This window comes from Polypterus senegalus, chromosome 18, assembly GCF_016835505.1.
Source record: "Polypterus senegalus isolate Bchr_013 chromosome 18, ASM1683550v1, whole genome shotgun sequence".
NCBI classification, from domain to species: Eukaryota; Metazoa; Chordata; class Cladistia; order Polypteriformes; family Polypteridae; genus Polypterus; species Polypterus senegalus.
This window is the reverse complement of record NC_053171.1, coordinates 87474272-87493070: the sequence shown is the minus strand read 5'-3', so window position 1 is coordinate 87493070 and position 18799 is coordinate 87474272. Positions and strand designations below refer to the sequence as shown.

The 18799-nt window shown below is 37.8% G+C and overlaps 1 protein-coding gene across 6 annotated transcripts in view; it reads right to left on the bottom strand.

Annotated features, from left to right (window-relative positions):
- Positions 1–335: 335 nt before the first annotated feature.
- foxn3 (forkhead box N3) overlaps positions 336–18799 on the bottom strand; it is a 218413-nt gene continuing 199949 nt past the window's right edge. For all 6 annotated transcript variants that reach the window (XM_039742314.1, XM_039742316.1, XM_039742318.1 and 3 more), the window contains one exon: positions 336–1694. In XM_039742314.1, the coding sequence (XP_039598248.1) occupies positions 1145–1694 (550 nt within the window). In that variant the 3' untranslated portion in view covers positions 336–1144. The remainder of the gene's footprint in view (positions 1695–18799) is intronic.

Here is an 18799-nt window from a genome sequence, read left to right as displayed (position 1 = left end):
ACTGTAGAACCAGAAACAAATGAAACACCCCTCCACAGTCAGCTGAATCTCTCTGTTTGTCTTTATAAGATTAATGGCAGGTTTTGTAGCATCTGTCATTCCACCAAGATTATTCATTACTGATCCAAAGAACTGTATTCCGCTCTCATTTTATTACTTAAGATTTTTATCAGTAAAGTCAATTGCTTATATTCTATATATGTGCATATATTATTTATATATATATATATATATATATATATGTGTACTGTATACACACACACACATATATATATATATATATTTATACACACATACATATAGGCAGTTTAGAAGACAGTTTTGTTTTTTTTGCACGCTGCTCAAAAAAGATCAGGCTTATGGCTTTTTAAATTATTATTTTTTTTCTTATATATATTTATAGAAGACTTTAATTCTGTGGTAGAAAATGTCAAACAACCGTCTTTCAACTGTGTTTTGTCATGGCACACAAGTTTGGTCATTATTTCTAGATCACTAGTCTTTATGACCCCAAACACAGAGACAACTCAGTAGTAAAATTAAGTGCAGTTGTCACTGTTGGCTAACCTGGGAGCAGACTTTGGCACTATTATGTCCAGGTGCCACAAACTGGCACTGGATGTAGTGCTGCCAACCTCAGTAAGCACTGGAAAACAAAAATCTACAACACAACACGTCATGTATCACAGTTTCCTTCCGACAAAATCTGATGCAGCTTCAGCTTCCCTTAGCCTGTGTTCCTAACCCATTACTCTTGGCTGCATTCTAAATTTTGAATTGCTACAAGGATTCTTTTGCTGTCATTTAACCAATTAATAAGACAAAATTGTTGTGCTCATTTTGAGCTTCAATAGCAGCTGGGCCAATCAGAGAAATGTGCAGCAAGTTTGGCAGATTCATCATTTTGTTTTTAAACTTCTTCAGACAGTATAATCTGTTTCTAAATTAGCTGAGCATCAGTAAATGTTCTGCTATGGCTTTAATCTCCTTTAAAAAAAGAAATAAAAGAAAAAAAAAATCAAACAAAATAATAATCTAAAGGATAGGAAAACAAAGTGATTGTTGATATTGCCACAAATCATTATAATTCACCTGATGTCCTGAAAAATAAATTGTAAATTCCTTTAAAACCGAAGTTACAGTCCTAATTTTTTATAGAGTCCTTCTGCTCTTTTTGCCCCTTTGCCGTCCGATTGGTGATATTGTTTAAACAGGCCCTGATTCCTGCCAAGTGTAGGAGGGAGCCGGCTGCTTCTTTCATTTCCTCATCATCGCTCTCTGGTGGTTTTTCTGTACGCCTCTTTTTCAAAGGCAGTGTATCACTGGAAATCTTCTGCTTTGCTTTTGTCAAATGTTGCCTTTTCTTATGCTGGGTCAAACAGACACTATCAGCTAAAGAATCCCTTGCCTCTTTTTTAATCTGTTTTTTGTCCTCTTCTTCAGTTTCACTGTGACTTTCATTGCTTTGGAAACTAACCTCACTAATTTCACTCCCTTCACGACTTCCTTTTCCAACAAATTCATAATGGTCGTCTGCAGAGGAAGAAGTTGAGTTGCTGGTGGGAGAGGTACTTCTACAATTAGAAGATTTGGCGCTGATGTAATTGTGATCCTCCTTGGGGTCGCTGCTTACAACTGGAGAACCACAGGAAGGCTCACTATCACTTCTCATGCGTATACTTGAAAATACATTCCTGCAGAAAAAGGGAAAAAAAGTTACAATCTACAGTAAACCTTTTAACATTTCGAAAACATGCAGTGAAATTTTCAAAATGCACATTTTGCTTAAACTATGTACTTGGATACACTGAGAGGAAGGCTAATATGAAATCTTTGGACATTCTTCTAATTAAAACAGCTTGGCTGACACCTGGAACATGCAAATGTAATATTTCACATTGCAATTACTAATAACTGTTTAAAATGTGTTTGCTTCTATAGAGTTTTGATTTTAAGTTTTATTTTTTAAATCTACTGGAAAACATTATTTAGCTTATTACACTGTAAGTTAGAGGTTAAGGGGATTTTTTAAAGAAAATTATTACTAAAAACTGTATTAAAAAAACATACTGCCTGTATTCTGCGCTCATAACTCATACATTACACTGAACACACAGCATGCAAAGACAATCTTATTCAATTATTCATATCTAAATGCAGTGTCGTTCACTTTTGCGTGAACAAGGCACATTTTCTATGAGTTGGTTTACTGCTGCAGGGGCTGCCATCAGAGCATACTTAAATGCTTAGCTGGAAAAGCCAATTGGCTGGAAACAGTTATAAATTATTTGAAACTCATGAAAATGTAATATTTGGAGCACTAAAATGGCATAAAAGGTGGTTCCTTTACATTACTTGAGCTAGCTATCTAGATGAATTTAAACTAAAAGCCTATACTATCGCATTAGTCAGAGTCAAACGAAAACAGCCTGTAGCTGTACACAAAATGAAAAAGCTTAAAAGAGATGCACTAGAACAGTCCTAGTGGTTTGTGTGCATTTTGAAACAGTCTAAAATGTTTATAAAAATGTTTATTAAGAAGTGTTCTATGCCACGAAACAATTACATTCATGCATCTTCTCTGCAAGCAATTATCACAAATGAATTCCAAAGTCAGCTTCTGTCACTGTGCTATTACTTTAAACCCATGGACAGTAAAATAGCAATATCTAAAAGCTTAACTAGGCAATGAGGCAGAAAATGAAAAATAAAAAATGCAAAAGCTCATAACCTTTAAATATACTGAAAAGCTTCATAAATCTAAATAATAATTTTCCATGAGCAAGGTTTTCAGGTCACTGTTACAATGGTATATTTATTGTGTTTCTTTTGACAATTTGCCATCAAATTTACAATTAGAGCACAAATTAATAACCAAAACATAAATAAATCAACTTTTAGGAAACTGAAAACTGAATTATTTCATGAACTTTTAAATTCCTGGCTTCATAACAGAATAACTATTTTTTTTTTTAAATGTTGCCTTTTCATTTCTTTCACCATATAAAAGGTTCAGTATGTTGCTTAACCTTCACAATGTCTTCAAGTGCTGACTCAATGCTGTGCCTTCCTATCTTTATTCACACATTTCTCTCACCCCATTTCAGATGTCAGATTTTTCTCCTCAAATCTATTTTATACTGATTGACCTTATTAACTTGTAGTAGTTACCACAGTTTTAGAAAAGGCAGCATTTAGGATGCTTTCATGGGATGTACAAAAACAGTACCCTAAACAGGAACTAAAAACCTGCTAAAGTGTGCTAGTACAGACAGACAGTACAGAAACAGGATATGTGAAGAATAAACCTGAAAGTAATGTCAGTGTTCAAAATTCATAACAGTTGTACAAAAATTGGACATTTGAAAATTTTTATACTTTTTGTAAAGTCAAAGCACTTTATTAAAAGTCTTGACATCTCAATGCTGAAAAATGGCATTTAGGTATTTTTTTAATGGGTTCTGAACAAACTATCCTAATTGCAGTGGAAAATCCATTAAAGACAATGTTGATCTGAAGGACATTACAGGTAGTCCCCAGGTTATGGATATCCAACCTACGACTTACAAACAGGGCCGCAGCTGAGACGCATGAACCTCAGTAACTGCCACACTGTCATCTTCGGCCTGGGGACGCTGCAAGTGGTGGCTGGATGGAGGCGATTTTGCTGCCCACGCAGTGTATTGTCCCTCAGGCGACTCCCGGCAGCAAGTGGTTTCAATGCCAACTCACCACACACGGCTGCCCTGTTTGTTCTCGGTGGGCGGCTGGTAATGCTGCAAGCGGTGGCTGGACGGAGGCTGGAGGGGGGCAATTTCGCTGCTCGCGCAGTGTAGCGTCCCTCGGGCGGCTCCCGGTGGTAAGTGGTTTCACTGCCCGCCCACCACACATGGCTGCCCTGTTCGTTCTCGGTGGGCGGCTGGTAATGCTGCAAGCGGTGACCCTGAACGGGGAGGCGGGGTGTAGCATAGGGTCCATCGGATGGCTGCCTATTGAATGGGGGCAATTCACTACAGGCAGCATACTGTAGTGGAGGTGACTGTGAGGTAGGCTGGTGATGAACCACCCATCGATGCCCCAATTCATTCTCAATAGCAAGCCTGTTTGTATTGTTGCGTACATAACAGGAAGTTGTCTCATGTCAGTACATCAAACATGTTGATGACTGGTGCCTTCCTGCCGTGATAGAGTGTATAGTGCTGTACAGAAGAGCTCATCTTAATCTTTTGCCTTCACCCTTCAACAATGTCACTGAAACACAAATCTGATGGAAGTGCTGGTGACACAGTAAAGAAGAGAAAAACCATCACCACTGAAAATAAAGTAGAAATAATAAAAAGGTCAGAGAGACGTGAAACTCCATCATTCATTGGAAGAGCACTTGGTTACAGTTGGTCAACAATAGCATTTATTAAATTTATGTACCTGTTCTGACTTACATACAAATTTAACTTAAGTACAAACCTACAGTCCCTATCTCGTACGTAACCCGGGGACCGTCTGTATTATGTTCAAAATGAGCAGCAGCTGTACAAAAATGTGACATTTGGAAACTTATTATTTTTTTGTAATGCCAAGACACTTCACTAACTGCCCTAACAATTCAGAGCTAAACAGTAGACATTTGGGATTTTTTTATGTATTGTGAAGAAACAAACTACCCTAAATGCAATGGAAAATCCATTGAAGTCAATTGTGGATCAAACTGACCCGAAAGACGTGGCAAGAATTTTTTTTTTTATACAATTCATTCATCTGGGTAAATGCAGGAAAAGTCACAGAATTACACCCGGAGCAAATTAAATTTAAGCCTTTACCGATTTTAAACACAAAAATGGGTCAAATATAATCCAAAAGATGTTTTGAGGTTTCAGCCCATAATGTTTAACATATTAGCATAACATAAAAATGCTATACCGAACTAGCATTTAGGTGTGACACCTCCAGTCACTTATCTACATTCATTTTAATATGACCACATTTTTCATCACTGAAAGTTCTACCTGCATGTGAAATGTTTGTAATAAGGGGAGGAGACGCCACACATCCCAAGGAGAAATTCTTATTTTGTGCAGCTTCGGTTAGCCACAATAGACACTGCTTGAATCACAGAGTAAATGTTCCACATTCAGAGTATGGGGTACTCAAGTGTAACTACTCCAAAAATATATACCAAAAAATTGTGAACTTAGAAATGTTGGAGGGGTTGCAGGCAGGAAAGGGAGAGATGTTTGTCGGGGAGTACCTGGTGGTCAGGTGACGCAGGAGGCCCAGTCAAACGCTGTCTAAAAAAACTACTCTACTACTACTGAACTCAGCACCCAAAAAGATGCTTGTGGAATGTTCTGCAATTGGGTGTCAGAGATGGTACTACATGCAATTTGGTCCCTGTATTTGCAGTACAAGCAAGAGCTGTGCTTGCCTAAGTGGTATTAGGTATTAGACTTTCAATATAGGCTTAGAATTTTGCCAAAAGAATGTCTTTATTTACTCCTGTTCATGGCTTTTATGTAAAAGGTATCAAGGAGTAGCAGATGTTTAGATTGTATTCTATTTGATAATCTAAGGGTTAGCTGCTTTCTTGGTAGGCTCTACAAGGCATGGCCCCTTGATAAACGACAGACCCAGTATACACTGCAGGGATTGTACTTCTTGACTGTCCTGGGAGTGCCTGTCATCTTTCGAAAAGAGCTGGAGAATGCTGCTGGATCCGGTTATAGTTGCTCAAGTGACTCCCAACAACAACAACAAAAAAAAAACAGAATGAAAATTATGAAGAAATCATGATAATGATGAAAATTCATTGTGGCAGCAGCTGAAGAGAGTCAAAGTACAACACGGTATCTAAAGTACATTAATGACTGTATTTCTGCATACTGAATGGGGGCTCCACAACTAATTGTACATGAACCTCCTAAATGCCATGAAAAATGTCACAGTGTAGAATTGCATTAAAAACCTAGTCTGTACAAGATTACAGGCGGCAAGTAATACACACTTTTAGACACCACAAACTACTAGCAGGAGGTTTCTACAAGAGCAGCTCAGGGCAGCACAATTTCATATTTCTCAGTTTGTAAGGCTGTGAATGTTAAAACTTTAACCGAACACACACTGAAGATGGTAAATCTATACTGTCCATCTAAATCTTTGTTACCTGAAACTCATTCATGTCTGTAACTTATGCATTAAGTATGTGCTTCTTACTATTTAATAAATGAAAACAAAAGTTTCCCTTATAGTTAATCAAGACATAAAGTATAAGAAGTGTGGTAAAAATTTGTTGTACATAGGAAACATCAGAACCATACAAAAAGACCCAAAACCAAAATATATTAATTTGCATCTGACATCTAAACATTCAACCCTGCTTTGTCAAAATTACTGTCTTTAGATGCTCAGCCTCCAGCTCATCATTATAACTGCATAATTCAAAAGGCTCAAATAACATACTGTATGGTTTAATTAAAAGATTATTGAGTGAGAATTAGACTGAATTTATATTAATTTTGATAAATGTTATTATTTATTCAGTTGTGTTTGGTTACATAGAAAATACAACTGAAGAGCTTATTGCCCCCCAGATGCACTTAACTAATTTCCAAGACCCAGTTATGTAATGAAAGGATAAGAAAGTTAACTAAAGATGATATTCAAAATTCACTTTTGGAACGGATATTTTTATTTTAGTACAATAAGAAACATATTACAAAAATGATCGTCTTCTGTGTTATTCATTTTCAAATGCATTATTTTTACACCCCATAGCGGCTTTGTATGGTTAATATTTTGCATGTTTTCTCAACGTGCAAGGGTATCAGTTAAAAGTGGCTGCAACATTCTACCTGCTCCTGTTTTTTTATTTTTTTCTTGTACTTCACATCACGTTATCAAAAAAGACATGCTACATTGTTCATTTGTGATTATCTGTAGTTGTAGCTAAGTTTTAGGAAAAATAATAATATACTTTTACCTCTGTCATTCATTCTCTTTGTCCATCACCACTCCTTGTGTCCAATAGGTAATGGCCTTTATTTTTTATATTTTCCCTTTATTTTCCAAAAGACCTTTACAATGGAGCTGATGAATTGTTTCTCAGTTTTATACTGTACACTATGTGACCACTACATTTGGTAAAAAAACCTAATTTTGAGTTGGACTTCCTGCCCTCAGAAGAGGTTCAGATTCACTGGAAGGATAAACCCAACAAACTACTAAAGTGTGGTACAAGAATGTTGATCCATACACATTCCTATGTATCCCTAACTTATTATCTGGTGGTGGATCTCCACTTTATACCACCTATTCTGTCTAATCTTTAGATTCTTAAACAGACCAAATTTTGGCAACTAGGAAAGTAACTGTATAAAACTGAGTTCACTGTAATTTTCCTAGAACCACTGCATGACTTGTGTGACTTAAGAATCCTTTAGAGATTATCCTTGTGAGCTTTTTCTTTGGGTAGGCTTACACTTGACAAAGTGGTCTAATGAGAGGGTCCAGACAAACAAATCAAAATTATTAGAATCTCATTATGGTTCTTATTAGCCTGGATAGACATTGCAATAATTACTCATTAGAACATTTGAACAATCTAGACGAGAACAGGCTATTTAGCCCAACAATGCTCACCAGTCCTATCCACTTAATTCTTCTTTAAAAAAAAACCCATCAAGTTCTGAAAGTCCCTAAAACAGGGGTCTCCAACCTTTTTTCCCCTGAGAGCTACTTTAACAAAATGAAAATCGCTGAGAGCCACTCATGTTTTCTAACGCTTATTCTCATAGCTTATTTCAAATTAAACAAACTGAATAAGCTCGTTTTGCCTAAACATTTACAAAATATTGGTGTTCACAACTTACATTTTGCATTAAAACATCACAAAAAATATTACATATAAGTGCATTTTGTATGTCTGTATGGCTTTTCTAGTGTATCTCACACTATTGAATTAAAACACGAATGCTGTCAAAACAAAACAATGCAATTACAAATACACAGATATGACTTACTCATTTGCCATTTTGTTACATGTGTCTGTTTCACTTCATAAGAGTATTACCACGTCCAGTTGCATGTGTGATGTGTTTTTCAGTTAGTCAGATGACTGGCACTGCATGGAGTCAACAAGAGAGGTGTATGGTGGAGTGTAGCCACTTAGGTTCACTCTTATGGTGTCATTTAAGTGTTCATCTGTCTTGTTCTGAACTTTGATTTCATGACATTTATGTCAGAGAAGGCAGACTCGCAGAGGTTCTGCTAAGCTCCAGAAATGCTTAGAATGCTGTTGAGACTTTAACTGCACATTATTTTGAAGGTTTACTAATATATAATATATAAAGAATAAAATGTCTCTCTGTCTGTCCGCTTTTCATGAGAGAACTACTTAATAGATAAAGATCGGGTTTTTTTCTATAATTTGCTTGAACATTCTGGTTGATTTTGTGACTTCTCTAATTTCGCTATGTGTCATAGTTCGCTTGCAATACCAATTTATTTGCTCGAATCCAAGATTCGTGCAACAGGCCAAGGGGAGGGGCTTTCCTCACTCACTCACCAGCTTCGGGGCATATCCTCATCTCCGTTTGGCTAGCGAACAGAGAACAATTTAATTCAACTTTTTTTGATATTTAAAATAAAGTGTTACTTAGGTCTTGATGAGTTTGAGTCTGGATATTCTCTTAAATGTATGCCACATTGAAAAGATAGATTACAATTCAGATTGTGGATCGTGGTTTTGTGTTAAAAGGATAATGATATGATTTTTTGCAAAGATCGCACCCCTAATTTGACTTAACGTTTTCAAATTAATGTAGAATTTATTAACCCTTTAGCGAGCTACTTGGAAAGAGGTTGCGAGCTACTGGTAGCTAGCGAGCGACGTGTTGGAGACCCCTGCCCTGAAGTCTTACTGTCTAACACACTACTTGGTAGCTTATTCAGTGTGTCTTGGTTCTCTGTGTAAAGAAAAACTTATTAATGTTTATGTGAAATTTACCCTTAACATGTTTCCAACTTTGTCCCCGTGTTCTTGATGAACTCATTTTAAAGTAACAGTTTCGATCCTCAGTACTAATTCCCTTCATAATTTTAATCATGTCAATCATGTCCTCCATCTTCTTTCGCTTAAACTGAAAAGGCTCAGCTCTTTTGAAATGTCTGCCATTTACAACTACAGTATATTGAAAAATATGGCCACAAATTCGGCTGAGCTTAATCGGTTAAGAAGTTCATTAAGCTCTTGTAACACTAACTGCAATGACTAGTATTTTTATTCTGTTTGGTTTTAAACCAGTTTCTGTTTGTAATAAAAGGTTTACACTCAAAATACTATTCAACAACTGAAATTCATGTTATCTTTGAACGTTTAAATTTTAAAAATGAATTGTTGAATTGAAAAGTTTACACTGAAATGGCAATTGCTGTTTATTTGGTGCCATTTTACCTACTTAAATAATTTTCTTTTAACTTAATATCTTATCAATGTACTTTTTAGAAGTAATGTATAGTTACAATTTTACGTCACCTTATACACAAAAGAATGACTCCAATCAGTTGAATACAGTGACCGGATTTTAAAGTGAAGATGATAAAGGAGTGCTGGTATCGGATTGGTATTGGGTACCATAGCATAAAGTACATTAATCTGGCACAGAAAGTTGAGTTCTTAAGTGAAGCATAATTTATAATAATAAAAAAAAAATACAGTGCCTGTTCTTTTGGTGTAAAATTGAGTCTTACAGGGCACATCACTTTTTTTATTAAGTTAATTTTTGTAGTTCATTTTAGCAGAAGAATTGCTAGAAGAAAGGATGTGTCTAGAAAACAGCAAATAGCATGTGCTAAAGAGAAGGAGGAATCTTTTCGTCTTCATAAGAATTACTTACGAATGCTTTAAAAATCACTTCAGTTCATTTTTTTTCAGATGCTCTGCGAATCACTGGTATAAGAAAACTCCCACCTATTATATATCGTTCAACTCGTCTTGATGTCTAGCTATGCAAAATGATGAGCTTTTTGGAGCCTCCCCAATTTTTGGCCCTCTATACCTGACAAACCATAATTTGCAGGGCATTTCTGTACCATATTTTGTGCAGGAAATTACACTCATACTATAAAGAGTAAATCAGAAGTTGCACATGCCATATCACCCAACCCCAGGGGATAAACCCTAATGTAATATGAGGGGTCAAAGATACTTCTTTTAACAAAAATGGGGATCCGTTATAGAGGCATGTAGAGTGAGGTTTTTTGGGCCATTTTGAAGTTGGTAATCATGAAAATATTTTTGATATTTAATTCTTTACCAATGGTCCTACCTAGTCCTGTTAAAAATGACAAATTTCAAACATAAGCCTGTGGGGAATCATTTAAGACTATTTCATGGTAAATGATTACGAATATGATGTTATTTTTGACCCTTTACTATGGGTCTAGCTCTTTATGGACCTTGTTCAGAGGGTGAAAAAAAATGATAAATTTCTATTATAAATGAGAATATTTAGTCTTTAAACATTTTAATTGAAGCACAAATTTTACATTTCAAATATGACACCATTATTCTTGTATATTATTTATTTCCAATTCACGAAGTAAAACATTACCTTTTATGGGAACAACCCGAATTAGGTCAGCTTTCACTATCTCAGAATTTTTGCACTTAAATTTTTAAACTGATTTTGGAAATTAAATGTTTAATATTGTTTCCAATACCACAAATATATTCTACTAGCTATTCCTCACAACTTTGCCTGTGTAGTAGTGAAACAGGACAAACTTTAAAAATCAATAAAAAAAAATAATAAACATTTTTTTTACATTTGTACTGAGAAGAATGTATATTGATAGCTTTCGTATCCAAGGGCCTCCTGATATACAATAGTTTTGGTTTTGCTGTCAGGGGCGAGAATGTAGCTGTGATCCCTTTGCCAAAATATAAAAGGTTGGCAAGGTATCTCTGACCAAGCGGAAAGTAGGTACACTCCAACCTCAAACATTGCCACGTTATCTGATTGTGTTCAGCACTGATGGAAGAGTGTCCCCACATGGGGAGAAGAGCATGTGGATGTGATATCTTTGCCATTGAGCAGGTATCCTCTGAAACATATGTAGCTGTGATCTCTATCTCTCTCAAAAAACGCAACACGTTACTCTTTAACACTAGAATTACCAAAGCACCTCTCCGTCAGCGTCTTTTGTCTTGTAAATGTGCCGATCAAGATAAGCAGCAAGCAGCCTACTATTACATTCCCCCACCGTGGCAAAACGGGCACAAAGTTCTCCCAGTTCCAGCTTTGATTATCTGGGAGTGAAGTGCTGGAGTTTTAGAATGGAAATAGAACGTTACTTGGAACACATGCATTTCATGTGTGTTCCGTTTCTACAATAATCTGAGTAAACACATTATTAAAACAGAAACATTTTTCATATTTAGTAATAAATGACAAAATGTAGACATAAACTAATGTGTGAAGCCTGAGGTCCAAAGATCAAATAATCACTTTCACAAAAGGTTCAAGGATAATGCAACAGCTTCCGTGGCGCAATAGTAATAATCACTGATTTGTAATCAAGAGTCCCCTGGTTCGATCCTGACTGCCTCGTATATTGACTGTTTTGAGTAGTGAGCTGCTCTTATTGTTAATATTATACAATAAACACATACATTTGATTTGCGTCTGAAACAGCCGGTGTAAATTTATAGTACTTGTAAAAGTTAGTAGTTTTTTTTTTTCACTTTTATTCTCTCACTCACAATGACGATACATAATACTACCCCCACCCAATCCCCCTCCCTCCACCCCCCCAAAAATGATCTGACGCCTTCCGTTTTTATTTGAAACTGGGAATAACTGTAGATGTGAGTGGTTTTTTGAGACAATGGAACTGGACATTCTCTGGTTTGGATGGATAAAAGCTGACACACAAACGCTGGTGAATCTGCCTTCTTCCTATCTCATTGTCACTTGATTGTTTTATTAAATTTTATTGAGTGTTCTTGCTTACGCTAAATTAGTATGTGCCTGTTGTCCATGATGTCAAAGCCGGACTGACAAAAAACAGAGACATAGGTATATATGATATTTGGAATTATTCATTTTATGACCTGAAAAGTACATTTCGGAAAACATTGAGGCACTGATGCAACATTATTCATATTCATTCTCATACCATCTTGCGGTTGTAATCAGTGACTGTGTTTTTTTTTTTTCCGATTTTGCCCAATCTCCACATTTAGGTGGTGTTTCTTTTGTACTCCAGGACATGCAGAGGAAAGAATAGTACAGAGAGGTCAGTTCCGTGCTATATGCAATCATCAGGTTCAAATGTTAGCACAGTTGCCACACACCTAAGGACCGTCCTTCCTACATTTACAACATGTGTACCTGTTGCAATGTACATACTTCTCTCTATGTTGTCGTTCCTATTACTGACACTAACTAAATTTGCTTTCCTGGGCGATGCGGCTGTCGATGTTGCATCCTCCTTTTCTTTTCCCATCGCCTTTTCTTGTAAGAAGCGATGACAAAGCTCCTCTGCAAGGTGAGCCATGAACACTCTTCTTTTGTCAGTGGCCCCCGTGCATGCCTTGTATAGTATATGTGCATTGATCGCCACCATGTCAAGCTTGTTATAGTACAAGCAAGTGTCCGTCCACCTGTGTATTCCTGCTCACAATGAAAAAGCTCATGCCTTCTGGTGCATGATGCCAAAGCAGCACTGGCGAAAAAAAGGGACGTTGAGGGAGGATGGCCCCGCCTGACATCCTACTCCTGAGGTCCCGCCTCTCCATCCTCTTGGCCCGCAGCCGGTCTTTCGGATTCGTGTGAATAAATCAGTTCCCACAAGCAAACTGTAAGAAATTACAAAATCAACCGGAATGTTCAAGAAAATTAAAGAAAAAAACCTAATCTAAATCTGTTAAGTAATTCTCTAGTGAAAAGCGGACAGACATACAGACAAATAGACAGATGTTGGAGTTTATATACAGTATAGAGAGAGAGATGAATTAATCATTATTATCATATGGTATCACCACTTAACAAATCTTCACATTTCATTAATTCATATTTAGAAATAAAACTGCTAGCATCTTAAAAATATTATTTCCAGCAGGTTGGTAACAGGATGCTCTCCCCACGTTAAGAGTCAAATGTATACACTGATGCAACAGGTTGAGAACCTTCATCTAGATGCAATCACACTAATTTTTCCACTTCTGTGCATAGCATTCATGATGAAGAAGCCACCCAAGGTTGGTATAGGGTTACTGCTAAACCTCATACATTTGCAATTTGTAGAAATGTAAATACATCCACTGTTGTATACTTCAAACAACTATTCAGAGTAATTCTATTACACCTCATAACTGACATGACAGAGATGTGGAGATGTGTGATTGGTGAGAATGGCCTGTCTTAACAAATGGTGAAATACTCTTGTAATTTCTTGAGAAACTATGGATTGTCCATAGCACACATCATACTTCAACATAAGGTTTCTATTAAGTGCCTTGTGTCTAAAGTCAGTGATCAGATTTAAAATTGTGTAATCTAATAAGCAGCCCTACGCCCCGAACACTTGATTAACTGGTGCAGAGCTTTCATGTGATATTGCTTTAGGGGTGAGATAGTTGAGAGAATATGGAATGCCTGTTGGATAGATCCACAAAAACAGAATGAGTAGTGAACACCTAGAAGATGCTCTGATTAGGCCTTACACATAAAATACATTATTTGGCTTTAAATAAAATTTGATTCAAAGAGCTATGTTCAGACTGCTAGAAGGAAGTTTGGCCAAAGGTGGACTTCAGTTAAAAGTTAGGGTACTTGATCAGAACCTTCAGCAAACAGTTTAATTTAAGATCAAGGAGCAGCATTCTGCGTTGGTCTCTGTGCACTTAACTGATACATTTTCTCATTGATTCAACCTGCTGTACTGTCCATTTCTAAAATCAACAGAAGGAGAAGCTTATAACATGTAATGCTATCACTTCAATAAACAACTAGTGATTTACCTTTTGTATAATGCAGTAGGCAAGTAAATTCAGTGTTTTGGAGTTCCACAAATATAGGCATTGTTTTATGACAACTGTTTGATAAAACCTGAACATAAAGACTGCAGGAAGTTTTGATACACTTACATTAAGTCAACAATGTATTTTGTCAAACTGGTTGTGGCAAATGCACTGTATAACTGATTTGAACTGTATGAGTATGGCATGAACTACTTTTCTCTTTCTTGTGGTCAAAAGTTTGATTTAGTATACTCCCTATATCCTGCATTTCTTCATAAATTACAAACAAAGTAAAACTAAAGGAGGATGACTTCAGCCATGGAATGATGTTAAACGATTTTAAAATTGATATTATCCCTGTATCATATTTAGCATGAAAGTAAAAATAAGCATAAGCGGTTTCAGCCTGATACTAGCAAGGTGTACCTAATAAAGTGACCGGTCAGTGTACATTTCATGAATATAGCAGTCTAATGCATAATACATACGATGGAAAAAATACAGTATCTTACTAAACATCATGCCTTTCAAAATTTAAATTCCAGTGCAAATCTTTTCAACGCACTAAAGCAGTGTTTCTTAAACTAGAGATTGCAAATGTTTGTGATGGGCCACCGCATGATTGTGTAGTAAAACTACAAAAGTTCATCCAAGTGTGAATTCTGTGCCGGGTGATATTCCTGCCTCTATTTATCGCAGCAGTATGTGAAACAATGCCATTAATAAATCAAGGACAGCTTTTGTTACTGTGGCACAAGAAAACGATAAAGGTTTTCATCAACTTTCATCTCACAGCTATTAAACATTCAGCCTGGCAGAAGACTGGCAGCAAAAGGTGTGTAAAAAAGGGATAGAGAGAAGGAACTGACAGACAAGCTTGTGAGGTGAAGAGACTGTGGCACTAGATTGACAAAAAGGAAAAACATTTTCCAACATAGTGGGCATAGAAGAATTGCTTTCCATTGTGCTTACTGTGCTGCTTACCTGTACGCATTGAAATACATTTCGTCAAGTCTGAATGCTGTATTAATGTATAAAAGGCAAATTATTTACCGGTCTCTACAGTTCTGTGTTAAATCCCGTGGCTGTCGACGTCTCCATTGTAGTGAAAAGTTCAGAGCACTGTGAAAATCAGATTATGAATAACTAATCAACTTTAATTACTTAATGTGTTCAATAAGGAGGAGCGCATTTCGAAGCAAAATTAATAACAAGGCTTTTACACAGTGCAGTAAAGTGATGATAGACACACACAGACATATTTATGTATTTAATTTTGCATTTTTCTACTTTGACATAGTTTTGCATATGTTATTTAGTATAGGATGAGCTCAAATTGCTGTAGACTGCTTATAATCAATCCTGCTCCTTAAAGAATTTATTTCTTTTTCTATGCTGTCAGAGTCCTGCATGAGCTGATAGATATTAAAGCAGATAAAAGCACAAGGTAATCTGATTTTTACAGGACTGAATTTTTCACTAAGCAGTCCCTTTGCAGAGTTTGTGGCAATTTTGTGTGTCTAATGTAGGCAAAAAGTCTATGTCGTATGCATTTTCGGGTGTCTCTTTTGAAAATTACACAGAAACTCCAGTGTGGAAAGAGATCATGTTAGTTTTAAACAAAAATGCAGCAGTATCAATATAACCTCAGTGTGGGGAAATCCCCGTAAACCATCTCCTCCCATTCAATGCGCTTTTGACTTGGCTGTGGACAAACCACCATACCCTCACCCTTCTTTTCTTCAATATGCTGTGGATTCTGCAGGGAAAGCAAATTTCAATGCATTGGAGGATTAAAATGGAAACTGTAGCTTGCAGTAAAGTAGGGAGTCATGTGTATATGTAGAGCAACACACGTTTGTGATGTGCACCGGGTAGGCTAGTAAGTGTGTGACCAGGTCAGGGGAGATGATAGTATGAAGGAGTTACTGAGAGTCACCGGTTATTTACATCAGTACCATATTGGTATCATTAATGATAGCTGACATCAATGCCCAAGTCAACATTTTAGTACCGATTTAACACTAGTTACAACAAGGGAAAACTATTCCAATTTAATACAGAAAACTCTTAGTATAGAGATCTTTCAGAGCACAGGATGTTTTAACGTGCTACACTACGGAGAAGGAGCGACCTAAGCGCTAGGCTACATGCTAACCCATACACAAACCGTCTCTTCCCAGTCTCTTCCTCACTAACGGCAGGTCTCTCGCCAATAAGATGGACGAGATTTGGCTGAGGATCGCCTCACATAGGGCGGACAGCTGTGTGGCAATTATTACTGAGACCTGGCTGGATAATAACATCCCAGATGCTGTGGTGGAGTTACAGGGGCGCGCTCTGTTACGGGCAGACAGGACTGTAGCTTCCGCTTAGTGTAAAGGTGGAGGGCTGGCGCTATACAATAATAAATCCTGGTGTACAGCTACAAACATTATTGGAACATACTGCTCCCCCGACTTGAAATATCTGGCAGTAAAATGCAGACCATTTAAGACGGCAAGAGAGTTCTCCTCCATCCTGATAGTGGCTGTTTATATCCCACCGCAAGCTAACGCTAAATTAGCATTGGAAGAGCTGTACTGACTGTTAAGCAGACAAATCAATGCCAATCCAGACGCAGCTGTGATTGTGGCTGGTGACTTTAATCATCTAAAAGCAGTGCTTTCCAAATTTCAAGAATTTATAAACTTTCCACCTAGGGACAACAGCTTTCTGGATCAAGTTTATTGCAATATCCCAGGAGCATACAAGGCTGTAGCAGCCCCACATCTGGGTATGTTGGACCACATCGCAGTGGAGCTGATCCCAGTCTATACTCCCAAGATGAACCCGACTACCAGAACAGTACAGGTATGGACTGAGGAGGCATCTTTAGCATTACAGGACTGTTTTGAGCATACTGACTGGGGAGTGTTCAAAGAGGGCTCAGATCTAGAGGGATATACATCACAGTTCTGCACTGATGCTGTCCTGCCCACGAAGACCTTTAGGGTGTTTCCAAATCAGAAACTGTAGCTGGAAAGTACGGTGAGGTCCCTGCTTAAAGCCCGAAACGCTGTATATAGGTCAGGCAACAGGCTGGCATATAGCAAAGCCCGAAAAGAAATAAAAAAGGAATAAACCTAGCAAAATACAGACACAAATAGCGTATTGAGGATTATTATGATAACAATGACTCACGGAACATGTGGAGAGGCTTAAAGACCATAATGGATTATAAGCGCAGCGATCAACAGGTCAACTATAACACTAGTCTCCCTGACACCTTTAACAGTTTCTTTGTATACTTTGATGCATATAACAGCAGGGAGACTATACATCTCCCTTGGCTGGAGGAGCAGCATCAGCCTCTAGTCCTGCAACTACACCAAGTGAGGTTCACCCTGGAGAGGATCAACACCAACAGAGCTGCAGAACCAGATAAGGTGTCAGGTAAGACACCAAAACTATGTGCTGATCAATTGGCAGGAGTCTTTTTGGTCATTTTCAACCTTTCTCTACAACTTGCAATGGTCCCTGTCTGCCTCAAATCCTCCACTATTGTGCTAATGCCTAAAATATCAGCGGTCACCTGCCTTAATGATTACTGCCCTGTGGCTCTGACCCCAGTAATAATGAAGTGCTTTGAGAGAATCCTTGTAAAGTACATCAAGGATGCCATCCCTGCTGGATTTGACAACCATCAGTTAGCCTACAGGAGGAACAGATCTATAGAGGACGCCGTCTCAATAGCACTTCACACAGCACTGACTCATCTGCAGTACCCTAACACTTATTTTGGGATGCTATTTGTCAATTTTAGTTCAACACTGTAATCCCAGACAAACTGGTACAAAAGCTTCATAATCTGGGTCTGTCCACATTGTTGTGTCTCTGGATCAGGGACTTTCTCACCAACAGGCCTCAGGTGGTTAGAATTGGAGATTGTACATCAGCCACACTGGTTCTGAACACAGGCATGGCACAGGGTTGTGTGCTCAACCCAGCACTCTTCACGTTACTTACGCACGATTACTCTGCCATCCATGCCACAAATATGGTTGTGAAGTTTGCGGATGATATGACCATGGTGGGTCTCATATCAGACAATAACGAGATTAACTACAGAGATTAGATACAACACCTAGCACTACGGTGCTCATCTAACAACCTCATCTTGAGGCTCAACCAAGGAGGTCATTATGGACTATAGGAGGTCCAGAAGAACAGATACATGAGGAATTAATTCATATGAACTCATATTCATACATGAGGAGGCTGTAATGTGTGTGGACAATATCAAGTTATTGGGTATCCACGTCACATTGGATCTAACCTGGTTTTTGAATACACCTCACCTGGTAAAGACCACCCAACAAAGACTCTTCTTTCTCAGGAAGATGAGATGTGCTGGATTCTCCTCTCGGCTGCTCACAAACTTCTACAGATCCGCTATAGAAAGCATTCTCTGTCACAGTTTGACAGTGTGGTACGGCAGCTGCATAGCACAGGACAGGAAGGACTTGGTACGGATGGTAAGAACAGCACAGGGGATCGTGGGAAGTTCTCTCCTAGACCTGGACTCTGTATATGCTGGAACAGTGCAGAAGAAGGCCAAATGTATAGCTGCGGATCTCACCCATTCCGGAAAATGGACTGTTTGTACCACTGCCTTTGGGAAAGCGGTACAGAAACATAAAAATACGTACCAGCAGACTGAAAGACAGCTTTTTCCCCAGAGCTGTGAAGTCCATCTGCCCCTGCTGATACACACACATCTACATCTACCCCTAACCTGCC